We start from the raw sequence: 13,405 nt of genomic DNA on the forward strand, positions 1-13,405 counted from the left end.
GTTTCAGTAATAATTTTATCAGCGGAGACTCGAGGGCGAACTGGTGCCACTGACGTCTTCAAAACCGCCTCACTAAATTTTGTTTTGTCGATTTAAGTGCAACACACTCATGAACTGTCCACGGATTATTCTTCTCATCTCCCGAGATTAAAGGTGCATTAAACTGTGTTTTATAGTCCTTAAATCCACAAATTGTGACATTTAGACTCCACCACTGCGTTTGAAGTTCGAATGGAGGCAACAGGGCCAAAGAAAATCTCCGATCCAGGTCTTTGTTTTGTCCGTTTGTTTCAAGGTTTTTAACATTAAAACAAACCAAGGACAGAAAGGGCTTTGGCCGAGTTTCAGTGTCATTACTGCGTCCTTTAACACCTCCGTCGACGACTTAGAAAAGACAACACGAAAGCAAATCCAAAGGCTTCAGTGAAATCACAAGAAAAAAGCTGTCCGATCGTCTTTAACATCAAATGACTTCACAACAGGAAGGGGTTTTGGCAATGATAAAAGCAAAAAAAAAAAAAAAAGAAAAAAAAGCCCCCATCTTTTTCTTTTTTAAATCAGGTTTTGTTGAACGTCTTCATGAATATTCAGCTGAAGTTGGTGAGATGGAGCCGGCGTAAGAAGCACATTATATGATGAAGAAATCGGTCTTTTGCTCTGTACAACAACCGGAACAGATCCCGTTTCGATCAACGTTCACTCCAACAAAAGGGCCATAGATGAAGTTTTGGGATATTTCCAAAGTGTCCCTTTGTTTGTAACCAAACCATCAAGTTTGGTTAAAGGTTGTTTTTCAGGCCCCGCGGGTTTCCAAGGCTCCAGAAAGTATGCTAAGTCCAGTTTTGAGGTTAGACTGGGACCAGTGTGTTGTTTGCTGTTTTATGGATCTCTGTGTATGGAATCCCATTTCAGCCAAGAAAAAAAGAATTACATGTTAGGAATGTCTAACATTAAATGGTAATTGGTAAATAAGAATTATGAGGTAATAATTAGAGGAAAAGAAGAGCAAAGTGAAAGTGAAAAAAAATAAACAACTGGTAAATCAGCATCAAAAACTTTAAATTAGGACATCAAATTACAGGTTCTAATTAGTTAACATTATATTAAAGCAGGGGATAGGAAGTCGAAATTCCTTGGTACGTCGTCATTTTTTATTTAGAAAGCTTTGAATTAGTATCTTATAATGTTGACTGGCATGACTATTTTTGTTTTTTTGTCATTTAAATGATCTGATATTGATTAATCTGAATTATTAGATAATAATTATTTTAAAAAAATATGATTTTCTTAAATCACAAAAAAAAACTTGCTTACCAGCTGAGACTAAAACCATGGCATGTAAAATTAAAATTACAAAAATAAAATTTGAAAATCTGAAGAAAAAAAAATCTGAAACTCAATTTTTTAATTTTTGGTTTTTATCATTTACCAAATCAAATTTTGAGTCCTAACAAAATAATTTAATTTAATTGGGAGACAAAAGTCAAAATTACTTAGCATATCTTTATTTTAATTGAGAAAATTTGAATTTTGACTCTGTATCTCATTATTTTTGTTTTTCATGTGAACGATCCTATATCGATTCATAAACTCCCAAAATGAATCCTTTAATATATGCCTTTCCCTGTGGATGCATGATCATCCTCTCGCGCAACAAATTTTAACCACGTGAGCGACTCTCAGTTGAATCAAAACATGTCGGGAGCTGCTCCACTGAAGGCGCCACTGAGCCGAAGGAAAATGTCTGGTTGAATTTGGGATTTAAAAACTGCAACGACAAAGAAGAGCGGGACAATATCCATATGTAAGATGTGCAAAATTGGAGTGAAATATTGTGGAAGTACCACAAATCTTCAAAAAAGAAAAAAAAAAAACAGGTAGGCAATGTGCAACAATGTCTGATCTGAAACAAACCAAACTGAAAAATATGTAATCGAATCGTTATTGAGTTGGTAAAATCAGTGGTGATTCTCAGCCCTATTTCTAACTTTCCATGTGTTTTTCTTTTCTTGGCAGAATTGGTCTTCCATACAGTTTGTCCTTGCTGCGTGACACAGACGACGAAGATTTCAGAACTCATCGACGACACTAAGCAGTCCAAAAATCCTCCTTCTTTTAGTCTTTCCTCTTTGAAGCTCTTTCAACCAACCACCGCCGAACGCTACTTCTTCGCTGCTCATTTTTCTGTGGCCAGATGTGTTCGCTGATGTCGGAAACACGACCAAAAATCACCGCCGACTTTCAGTTCTGTCACGTTTTAACGCTGCCGACCACATTTCAGACACACTGACCACATTTCCGCATCTTCTTCCTTGTTTTTGAGCACAAAAGAGTTGGCTACTATCAAATTTTTCGGTAAATTGTTCCCCAGGAGGTAATCTCGGATTAGCCGTATTACCGAGGCCGAGATTTTCTGGACAATGTTGGACACTGAAAATGAATTTTAGTGTCTTTAGGTCTTGGGAAAGGATTGTTTTTGTATAGAACAACAGATTCTAAAAAGTCTTTTGATCATTTTTCTGTAGTAAAACTGAATTTTTTTGGACGCCTCTGCTTTTTTAGGGGTGTTAAAGAGTGTTTAAAAGTTTTGGACCTGACAGTAATGCCCTTTTTTCATATTTTAAGGGTATAAGAAGGTCACAGACGAGCGTCTTCCATGTCATCAAACTTTCCATCTTCGTTCCCAATTCTCCGTAAGTATCTATCCTGTCTTTTTCCGATGTGTAAATATTTTTTTTAGTCTTTATTTTTGTCTTTGATGGTCTGAGAAAAAGCGCTGGATCGGATGCTTCAACATGTGCTGCATTTTGTTTCCGGGAGGGGCTCGAGACGTCCGCAAAGTCTTACGAAGTTTTGACCAGGTCGTAGACGTAAATGAGGAAGTCGTCGTCAAACTTGATGAAGTAGACGGAGGGCTTGGCCTCCACCTGGTGGATGACCATGCCTGTTCGTTTACCGCCGTCTTCTTTGGCGTACTCCACCTGTTTACCCACCAGACTGTCCACCACCTCGCCGGGTTCCCTCTCCGTCGGGACGCTGTCATCTGCAGGGAGACACAAAGAGACAAAGAGACAGAGGTTAGCGCTAAACGGTAATAACATTTCAAATTTATTTGTAAATGTCCATTATATTAACAAACTGAAGAAGTCAATTAAAAAAAATACAATTTAATAATTTAAGTCAATTGAATAGTAATTTATTTGTAAATGTCCAACATATTAAAAAAATAAAAAATTCAATATTCAAATAAATACGTTTTAATAATTTAAGAAAATGTCACTAAGTAAATTACTGTCATATATCAAAAATGAAAGCAATAAAATTTTGAATTAAAAAAAAGAAATAAAATCAATAGTGAATAACATGGAAAAAATAAACATAAAAATGCAAGTATAGGCATAAATGCAAATAATAAAATAATTAATAGAATAAATAAAATAAATACATAAAATTTAAATCAACTGATATTTTGTTAATAACATTTAAAATTGTAAACATATATTTTAAAAAAAAATCTTAAATATAGTGTTTAGTTGTGACCCCAGCTGATAATATATTGATAATAATACAAATTATTTTTTAATATAAAGTGAGTATTAAGTCAAATGCATGCAAATCACGTTTAGTTCAATGAACTGTTTTCACTGTTAAAGCCTGTTTAACTCGTTCGGTTAGCTTTTAATTACAGTTAGCTCTAATTAAATAATTTATTCATCAGAATTTTCAATTAAATTAAATATGATGATATTGTTGCTCTGCCTTTCAGTTAATAATAGAAGGCTTATCACACAGCCGCACCTGGGTGCATTTACACCTGACTGTTTAAAGTGAAAAGACTCATGGAGGGACCAGGTGGGTTCAGGTGGGTTCAGGTGGGGTCAGGTGGGTTCAGGTGGGTTCAGGTGGGTTCAGGTGGGTTCAGGTGGGGTCAGGTGGGTTCAGGTGGGTTCAGGTGGGTTCAGGTGGATTACTGTAAAAAATTGTGACCTGTTTTTTAAAGAAAGAAAATTGAAAAGGTTGACTCACTCGAGTCGGGCATGATGCGGAGGTCTCCCTCTTTGTAGTCGTCCAGCAGCTGGTACATGTAGAGGACCGGGTCTTTCTCGTAGGTTATGTAGAACCAGGTGGTCATGATGGGAGCCCGAGCCAGAACCATCCCCCTCCACTCCTCTTTCGGACCCTCCTCCGTCTCAAACATGTGCTCCACCGCTTTACCGATCATGGTGTCCGCCAGGTTGACGTCCGTTAGACGGGATTTAGCTGCAGGGGTGAGAATTTAAATTAAATCAGAGGTTTGGGAAACTACAAAAACTACATTTTTACTGGTAAAAAATGTTCGTGTTGCTTTATTTTCGAGTTTCAAAACAGTGGAAACGAATACTTTCTTGGGAAAATGAGTAAACGTTTAGAGCTGCCTTCTGCTGCCTCTGTGTTTAGTGTGATCCTGATCTCGGTTCAGTCTTACCCAGTCTGTCAGGGAGCACCTCCAGTCCCTGAACCCTCTCGTCTTTATGGAGCTCCAGACCGTAAACGCAGTCGAAACCATCGTACTTTATCAGATAGAGAGACGGGTTCACTGGCACCTGGTGGACACATAATCAAGAAACACGGTTTTTGTGGCTTCTTCTTCAGGTCCTTCAGCAGTCGGGAGATTTGGGTCAACAATTGTGCATATTTTAGTGTTTACAAAGTAGAGATCCTCACAGGTCTACCCAGACCTGACCCTGGACCAGTACCGGGCTGGTCCACATTTTATTTGGTCAATCAGACCTGGGACTATTGACAAACCTTTTTAATACCACCTAGAATGAAATTTAATGCCAACTTCAAGGTCATTCTGGCAAACGTCTGAAGGATGTAACGCAGAATCAGTGTCGATTTTTAGCCCCACAAATTATTATTTACCAAATAACAGACTTTAATAAATGTTATCAATACTCAAATGTGATTTATGTCGATTTTTTTTGTCTGCACTAATAACATTAAACGAAAAAAAATATTTCTTTGTTGCATTAAGAGTCCAAACCCTTCTCAAGACTTTTTAAGGCCTTAAATATGAGAATATTGAAGTCAAGACTTATTAAGACTTTTAAGACCTCTCGGGTTCCCTGATTATGTGGAATACCTGAGTGAATCTGACCTGTGATCAGCGCTGATCACGAGACAAATGCATAAGCGCGGTGTGTGTGTGTGTGTGTGTGTGTCTCTGTGTGTGTGTGTGTTGATTTGGGTGACTTACGCCTGGTTTATGGCAGGCTTGACATTTTGCTGAGCGTCACTCGACAGAAATGATTTATTTTTGACAGAAAAAAGCGTCACATGACACTTTTTCTTCTCATATGAAGATATAATCATATGTTTAGACAGTATATGAAAAATATAACTCCCATTCCAGTCTGAAGCACTGACGGGCTCCATGAATCCCTCAGTTACTCCACTCTCTGCTCACCTGGTCCAGGACTGTTCCTTTCCAGACCACATGTCCTCCTCCTTCCTTCCAGACGTGTTGGATCCTGCAGCCGACGATGTTGCGTCGCGGCTGCGACAGGACTTTGGTGGTCGGACCTAAACTGCTCTTGTGTTTCCTTTGTGGACACACAGAACAGCAGCGTCAACATTATCTGCTCTGAGACCACGTTTAATGTTTGCTCTTTGGGTTGCATCTGTTGAATTCTCGAATGTGGGAAAAGAAACATTATATGTTCTCTTTTATGGGACCAATTATTTTGGCCATAACAAAAGAAACATGAGCTGCAGACTCACTTATGGGGATTCTTTTTCTTCATCATATTTGCAGAAACACCTGCATGCCCTGAGGAGAGAAATAAATAACAGCACGCTCATCAGACGATGTTCACTCAAATATCACGTCCTGCTGACATGAAATGCTGCTGAGTTTGTGTGTTTTAGCCTTTTCACTACTGATATCATTTATTTTGCATGACTGCTCGTATGACAATGTTAGGAGGTTCACTATATGGACAAAAGTATTGGGCCACCTACACATTACACCTACAGGAGCTTTTATGACATCCCAGTCTAAATCCACAGGCATTAATATGGAGTTGGTCTCCCCTTCACAGCTGTAACAGCTTCCACTCTTCTGGGAAGGCTTTCTACAAGATTTCGGAGCGTGCCTGTGGGAATTTTTGCCCATTTATCCAGACTGTATTCACCTGTGGCAATGGGACTGAATGAAACACCTGAATTCAATGATTAAGAGGTGTGGCCTTGTGCATCTTTGTCCATATAGTGTATTTGTGTTAAAGTGAAAACAAAGAAAACTTTTTTTGTTTGTTTGTTTTTGAAGCTACTACCACCATGTTGTGTCTGCAGGTTGCGCGGCAGTGAGGATGACCTCTGACCTGCATCAGCTGTGTCTCTGGGTCCTGGAGTGTTCTTCATTCATCTGGAGGCGGGGAGGCAGCCAGGCTGCCCGGCCACACAGCTACAACACAAACCTGACCGGGGCTGTGACAAACAAACACACATTATCTCATATGAGGAGTAACCAGCAGCACAAAGCAGCTGAAATCTGTCGGCGTTTCCCTGCTGGAATCAGGTGATTCACTGACATCTGCTGGTGATAAGCAGGAACAACAACAACAACAGCCACAGAGCTCGTGTTTACAAAGCTGACAGGATCCATAACTTCATGTTACAGTGAGCTGTAATGAAGCTCAGCAACACTTCTGTCTGTCCACATACAAAAGAAAAGTAAAAATTTTTATGCAGGTTTGGCAGTATTTACCCAGTCTGCAGTATTCAGGAGCGCTGATGAGTTGTTTAGCAGTTTTCTGGGTTTTCAGGATTCAGTCTGCTCATCCGCAGAAGCAAACCTGTGACGGGAAAACACAAAGTTAACATTTTAACTTCACTCTCTTGCTGTCTGTTTAGACATTTATGACTAATATGTGAAGTGCGTGATTTAAAAATAAAAAAATCAATCAGTGGCGATACCAGGTTATTTCTAAAATAAATTAAAAATAAAAATTGAAGAGATGCCAAAATTACAGCAATATTTTGTCTTGTTGGGAGATCTTTTTTTTTTTTTTTTAAATGGAGAAAGACATAAATTACCAACTTAGCAAGAAATGTCCCTCAAATTGCAGGAAATTGGCTAAAGTACACAAGAAAAATACCTTAAAATTATTTTTTCAAAAAGAGGGGAATATTTTAGAAAATTATCTTTTTTAAAAAGGGGGAAATTTCCAAAAAACTATATTTAAAATTATTTAATTTACAATTATAATTGTTACAGGAAAAAATACTATAAAATAAATACATACCTTTAAAAAAACTTTTGTTCAGGTCGTTTCCTTGTCAGGTTTTTTTTTTTTTTTTTAATTATTATTTTCAGGTAATTTTATTACAACTTTTTTACTAATTACTTTGCTAAGTCTCGGATTATGTCTTCTTAAGTTGCTCGTTGTCGTCTCCCCATGTTTTTAAAACAAACCCATCTGCTCAGGTTTCAAAGGGTTAAAGCAGCACTTTGGACTGAAGCTTCACTCAAGACATCAGCTTAATCTATAACCGAAAACAACCAGCAACTCCACAGACGCTGCTGATGTGCCGCCTGACTGCATACAAAGCTCCAATAACTGCACATAAATAAAAAAAAAAAGAGACTTTTTCATTTTATTTTACTGGAGATAAAATGTAATAATAAAAATAATTATTATTACTGATAGGAGTTATATAGCACTTTTCTAAATACTCAAAGATGCTTTACATGAACTGCAAAAAGAAAACAAAGAAAACAACAAACTCAAAGACACAAAATAAAAAAAGAGAGTTTTTTTTACCTCAGACTGTACTTTGTTGTCCTGGTGAAAAAACGAAAACGCTAAATGCAAGCATGGATTATTGGAGGACAGTCGGAGCAGTTTAAGTTCAGCCTGCAAAAGATTCGACGTCCCGAACATGAGACTTCAATTATTGATCAGTGGAGCCTGTGAGGACGGCGGCGGTGTATTATTTATCTGCAGGCTCGGTGTTATGTAACACGTGTGACCCTCTAACTGCTCACTGCACCCTCACTGTCTGCTCCGCTCAAGACCTTTCAACCAAAAAACATCTTCTTATCTCTTATTTTGTTGACAGATCAACAGAAATCTTTAAGACCAAACCCAACTGCAGCCGGACGCTATCAGCCAAAGGTGACAACCGAACCCAGACCAAAGGCTCTATTTTGGCTTTATTCTTTCAGTAACGAGCGATATCAGTAACGAGTTCAGCACCCAAACCTCTGATATCAGTAACGAGTTCAGCACCGTAACCTCTGATATCAGTAACGAGTTCAGCACCGTAACCTCTGATATCAGTAACGAGTTCAGCACCGTAACCTCTGATATCAGTAACGAGTTCAGCACCGTAACCTCTGATATCAGTAACGAGTTCAGCACCCAAACCTCTGATATCAGTAACGAGTTCAGCAGCACCCAAACCTCTGATATAAGTAACGAGTTCAGCACCGTAACCTCTGATATCAGTAACGAGTTCAGCACCGTAACCTCTGATATCAGTAACGAGTTAGCACCGTAACCTCTGATATCAGTAACGAGTTCAGCACCCAAACCTCTGATATCAGTAACGAGTTCAGCACCGTAACCTCTGATATCAGTAACGAGTTCAGCACCGTAACCACTGATATAAGTAACGAGTTCAGCACCCAAACCTCTGATATCAGTAACGAGTTCAGCACCGTAACCTCTGATATCAGTAACGAGTTCAGCACCGTAACCTCTGATATAAGTAACGAGTTCAGCACCCAAACCTCTGATATAAGTAACAAGTTCAGCACCGTAACCTCTGATATCAGTAACGAGTTCAGCACCGTAACCTCTGATATAAGTAACGAGTTCAGCACCCAAACCTCTGATATCAGTAACGAGTTCAGCACCGTAACCTCTGATATCAGTAACGAGTTCAGCACCGTAACCTCTGATATAAGTAACGAGTTCAGCACCCAAACCTCTGATATAAGTAACAAGTTCAGCACCGTAACCTCTGATATCAGTAACGAGTTCAGCACCGTAACCTCTGATATAAGTAACGAGTTCAGCACCCAAACCTCTGATATCAGTAACGAGTTCAGCACCCAAACCTCTGATATCAGTAACGAGTTCAGCACCCAAACCTCTGATATCAGTAACGAGTTCAGCACCGTAACCTCTGATATAAGTAACGAGTTCAGCACCGTAACCTCTGATATAAGTAACGAGTTCAGCACCGTAACCTCTGATATCAGTAACGAGTTCGGCACCCAAACCTCTGATATCAGTAACGAGTTCGGCACCCAAACCTCTGATATCAGTAACGAGTTCAGCACCCCAAACCTCTGATATCAGTAACAAGTTCGGCACCCAAACCTCTGATATCAGTAACGAGTTCGGCACCCAAACCTCTGATATCAGTAACGAGTTCAGCACCGTAACCTCTGATATCAGTAACGAGTTCGGCACCCAACCTCTGATATCAGTAACGAGTTCAGCACCGTAACCTCTGATCTAAGTAACGAGTTCAGCACCCAAACCTCTGATATCAGTAACGAGTTCAGCACCCAAACCTCTGATTTCAAAAGTCCAACAAACGCTTGTAAATAAGCTTCTGACGAACAGCTGCATCAGACATTTGAAGCTCAAACAGACTCACAGCGTCTCACCTGCAGAAGAAACTAACCTCCCACAAACACAAGAGTCATTTTGCAGCATTTGGCTTCAGCTGGTGGTGATTTCCCTACTGTTGCCCCCGGCAACACATGATTAGTCATCTGTTGTCATGAAGGGCAAAGCGATGCTGTACAGCAACGAATCACTCTGTCCAAAACATAACTTCAACGTACTGAAACCAGAGAGGTGGAGCCGCGTATGAAACTGCAAAACACGCACACACACACACACACACACACACACACACACACACACACACACACACACACACACACACACACACACACACACACACACACACTGCTGGTACTGTAAGAGACTGAAAAATCTATCACACGCTGAACATTTCCCTCTAGTTCCCCAAAACATCTGGATTACATCAAGTCCAAGCTCTGCCCAAAATGTTAAGACATTCAGCTCTGTGATTCAACAAGTACAACAAAGCTCCAGTTTTACTCACACGTGTTTTTAAAGACAAGTTTTCGTGCTTTGAGGGCTCCACCTTCAGCGAAAAGCAGTTCAGCAAAACGCAACAGATGCTGCTAGTTTCAGACCGACGCAGTTGTCATTTTCACGGCCAAATGACCACATTTGTCGTGTAAGGCCGGAGATACAGTTGCTGTTAGCAGCATATGCATGATGGCTGCCATTTGTTCCCCTGCGTCAGTTTAGCATGTCGTCAAAAATCAACATGACGGAGGAAACACAGATTACAAATAAGCATTACAAATGGCGGAAAGCATGAGAGAAATGTTCTCCATGCCTGCCTCGATCTCAGCATTAACATTATAACAACCTCCTCATGTGTCGCCATGTCTGTTGTTTGAATCCTAAATATCTGGTATTCGTATACAGCCTGAGCTCTCTCGTGTGCCCTCTAGTGGTTTCCTCCAGTAACATGCATTGTGTATTGGCAAGTATTTATACAAAAACGCTCATGAGGGCGTGTAGGTTTTAAAATGAGGTGTGGTCCGGCGCATTGTCGCCATACTGCTAAGTTAAGGGGTCGATCACACCGAGACAGGGAGAGGATGACATGCAGCAAAGGGCCAAGGCCGGAATCGAACCTGCGGCTGCTGCGGCGAGGACACAGCCTTTATACATGGGGAGACTGTCTTAGCAACACATCTGGGTGTGACCGGCCCTTTAAGGCAGCAGACAGCTGACAACAAAAACCTGGTGCAGTATTTTGCAGTTATTTAAAGAGTAGCTTTGGAATTTTTCCCATATTTCTGTATCTTAAATATTATTAAAAAAAATAAAAATAATTTAAAAACTCTCTCTCTCTTTATATACATATATATATATATTTTTTTTTTAAATTTCATCCCCAGTAAATTTAAGTACAATGTTGCAAAGGTAAGTCATGTAGAGCTTTGAAAGGGTCGACTGGGTTCTGGAGATGTGGTTCTGGAGATGTGGTTCTGGAGATGTGGTTCCAGTATTTGTGCGTGGCCTGTGGTATTGGGGCCCAATGTAAAATCTTGTCATGGGGCCCAAAACCCCTGGCAGCGCCCCTGCTTGCAGCTATGTTGGAATAATACAGATTTGGGTGCTGCAGCTCGACAAAAGCAAACACAAACCCCTCTGCAACCTTTACTTCTGTTATCTTTAGTTCTAGCACCAGCAGGTCTGCAGGTGGGCCCTAGTTGTACCTGCAGGATCAGGCTGCGGTTGACTTTTGATATGATTTGGTTAAACGTTGGTAAAGGGGGCGCTGCCACCGAAAAAAACTGGAGCATTCAAATCAGCTGTAAGCAACCTCAACATAAAAATCCAGGCCTGTGCAGGCTGCTGTTGATATGAATCAGAGAGAGCATTAATGAAAAGCTGAGCCCAACCAAACCTCATGTAAAAAACGAAGGTTTTTAGAACGACGAGCAGGTTCTGCAGGGCCGCTGTCAGACATGTTGCTCGCTTCTTTACAATTATTTCTCAGATTTTAGCACATTATTAGGATTGTAGGACAGATTTTCACACATTTTTCACATTTTAGCACATTTTTAGGATTTTATGATGTCTCTAGGATTTTAGGACATTTCACAGGTTTTACCACATTTCCAAGATTTTAGGATATTTCTAGGATTTTAGGACGTTTCTCAGTATTTTAATAGTTTCTCTGAATTTAAGAAATTTCAAGGATATATGTAAATTTCCATGATTTTAGGACACTTCAAGGATTTTAGCATGTTTCTATGATTTTAGGACATCCGGGTCTTGGCTAGGACCTCTGTTGGGGAGTGTGAGGGATCCTCCACGTGCACTTTTTTGATAAACAAATTTTATTTTGATGTTTTTTATGCACTCTAATAATGTATGTACACTAAAAAAACACAAAAAAATTTCCCTGTGTGGATCATTTTTTTACGCTGTGAATATAAACAATGGCCTCAAGACCAGATTTGGCCCGCGGGCCATAAATTGAGAATCACTGGGTTACAAGTTGGTAAAGGGGGCGTTGCCACCAAAAAAACTAGAACATTCAAATCAGCTTTTCGCAACTTCAACATAAAAATCCACCGGCTGCACAAGCTTTACATGCGTTAGTAAACGTACACGAAACACAAAATGCAGCAAATGCACGTGTGAGAAGCTGAGCCCAACCAAACCTCATGTAAAAAATGAAGGTTTTTAGTGTTTTCACTTACAGCTGTTTTGGCCACGTGTGTTTCCTGTTTTCAGCTGCGTGGGTTAGGTTGCTAGTTTGATCACCACCTTGCTAACTGGCTAGATTTAAAAAAAAATATCTAAAATATATAAAATCATCATCGGCACTGACAAACGACCGAGCAGGTTCTGCAGGGCCACTGTCAGCCATGTTGCTCGCCTTTTTTACTATTATTTACAGCCCCGGATCGGAGGAGAAGGGGGCGGACAGGGGCCCGAGACCAGCGGACAACGGAGGGACTGTTTTTCTGCGGCAAAGACAGAAATATCGCAGACAGAAAGACAGCAGCAGACCGGGCTCGGTGTCTCACTGTCCGCCTCCCCCCGCCCCTCCCCCGCCTGACCAACCGTCGGCGGGAGAACGGCACCGACAAAACGAGCGCACAGTGAGTCTCCGTCTGTTTACCTGCAGGACCGACAGGCGGAAGCTAACGGACGGAAGCGGGTTGTTTTTCTGTCTTACCGTTTTTATTTTCTAAATGTGGAGGCGGAGAGGGACCGCGGCGGGGTTTCTCGCCTCCTGCTGTCCGTCCACAGAGCCCGTTTCGACTTCACAGGAACCAGCAGAGAGTCCACAGCCATCACCGCCGACCGTTAAGAGGCGCGAGACGGAGCGCGAGACGTCCGGCGGAGCCTTTCACAATAAAAGCGCCACGAGACCGAGATAGAGCGCGCTGCAAATATATTTAATAAAATAAAATGACAATTTGGAAAAGGTAGCTGGAAACTTAAACCAAGGTGTGCCTACTGAATACAATATTGTTTTTTTCTTATTGTAATTTTTGTTTGATAAGATCCAAGTGTGCGTGTGTGTTTGTGTGTGTATTTGTTTAATCAAACTGATCTGCTTTTGTTTTTGTCTTAATTTCTGTTTGATAAGATCAAGGTGTGTGTGCGTGTGTGTGTGTGTGGTGTGTCAGTGTGTGTGTTTGTGTGTGTTTGTGTGTGTGTGTGTGTGTGTGTGTGTATTTGTTTTTATGAAACTGATCTCCTCTTGTTTTGTCTTAATTTCTGTTTGATAAGATCAAGCTGTGCATATGTGTGTGTGTGTGTGTGTGTGTGTG

The 13,405-nt window shown here is 40.5% G+C and overlaps 1 protein-coding gene across 1 annotated transcript; it reads right to left on the reverse strand.

Annotated features, from left to right (window-relative positions):
• Positions 1 to 1,513: 1,513 nt before the first annotated feature.
• LOC121960292 (spindlin-1) lies at positions 1,514 to 12,931 on the reverse strand. The gene is made up of 8 exons (XM_042509953.1): positions 12,805 to 12,931; positions 6,752 to 6,839; positions 6,366 to 6,471; positions 5,764 to 5,812; positions 5,450 to 5,585; positions 4,466 to 4,583; positions 4,027 to 4,260; positions 1,514 to 3,043 (listed from the first exon to the last, which is right to left on the reverse strand). The coding sequence occupies exons 3-8, from the start codon at positions 6,403 to 6,405 to the stop codon at positions 2,844 to 2,846; spliced, it is 777 nt and encodes a 258-aa protein (XP_042365887.1). The 5' UTR covers positions 6,406 to 6,471; positions 6,752 to 6,839; positions 12,805 to 12,931; the 3' UTR covers positions 1,514 to 2,843.
• Between the last annotated feature and the right edge of the window lie 474 nt (positions 12,932 to 13,405).

Source organism: Plectropomus leopardus, chromosome 20 (assembly GCF_008729295.1).
Source record: "Plectropomus leopardus isolate mb chromosome 20, YSFRI_Pleo_2.0, whole genome shotgun sequence".
NCBI lineage: Eukaryota > Metazoa > Chordata > Actinopteri > Perciformes > Serranidae > Plectropomus > Plectropomus leopardus.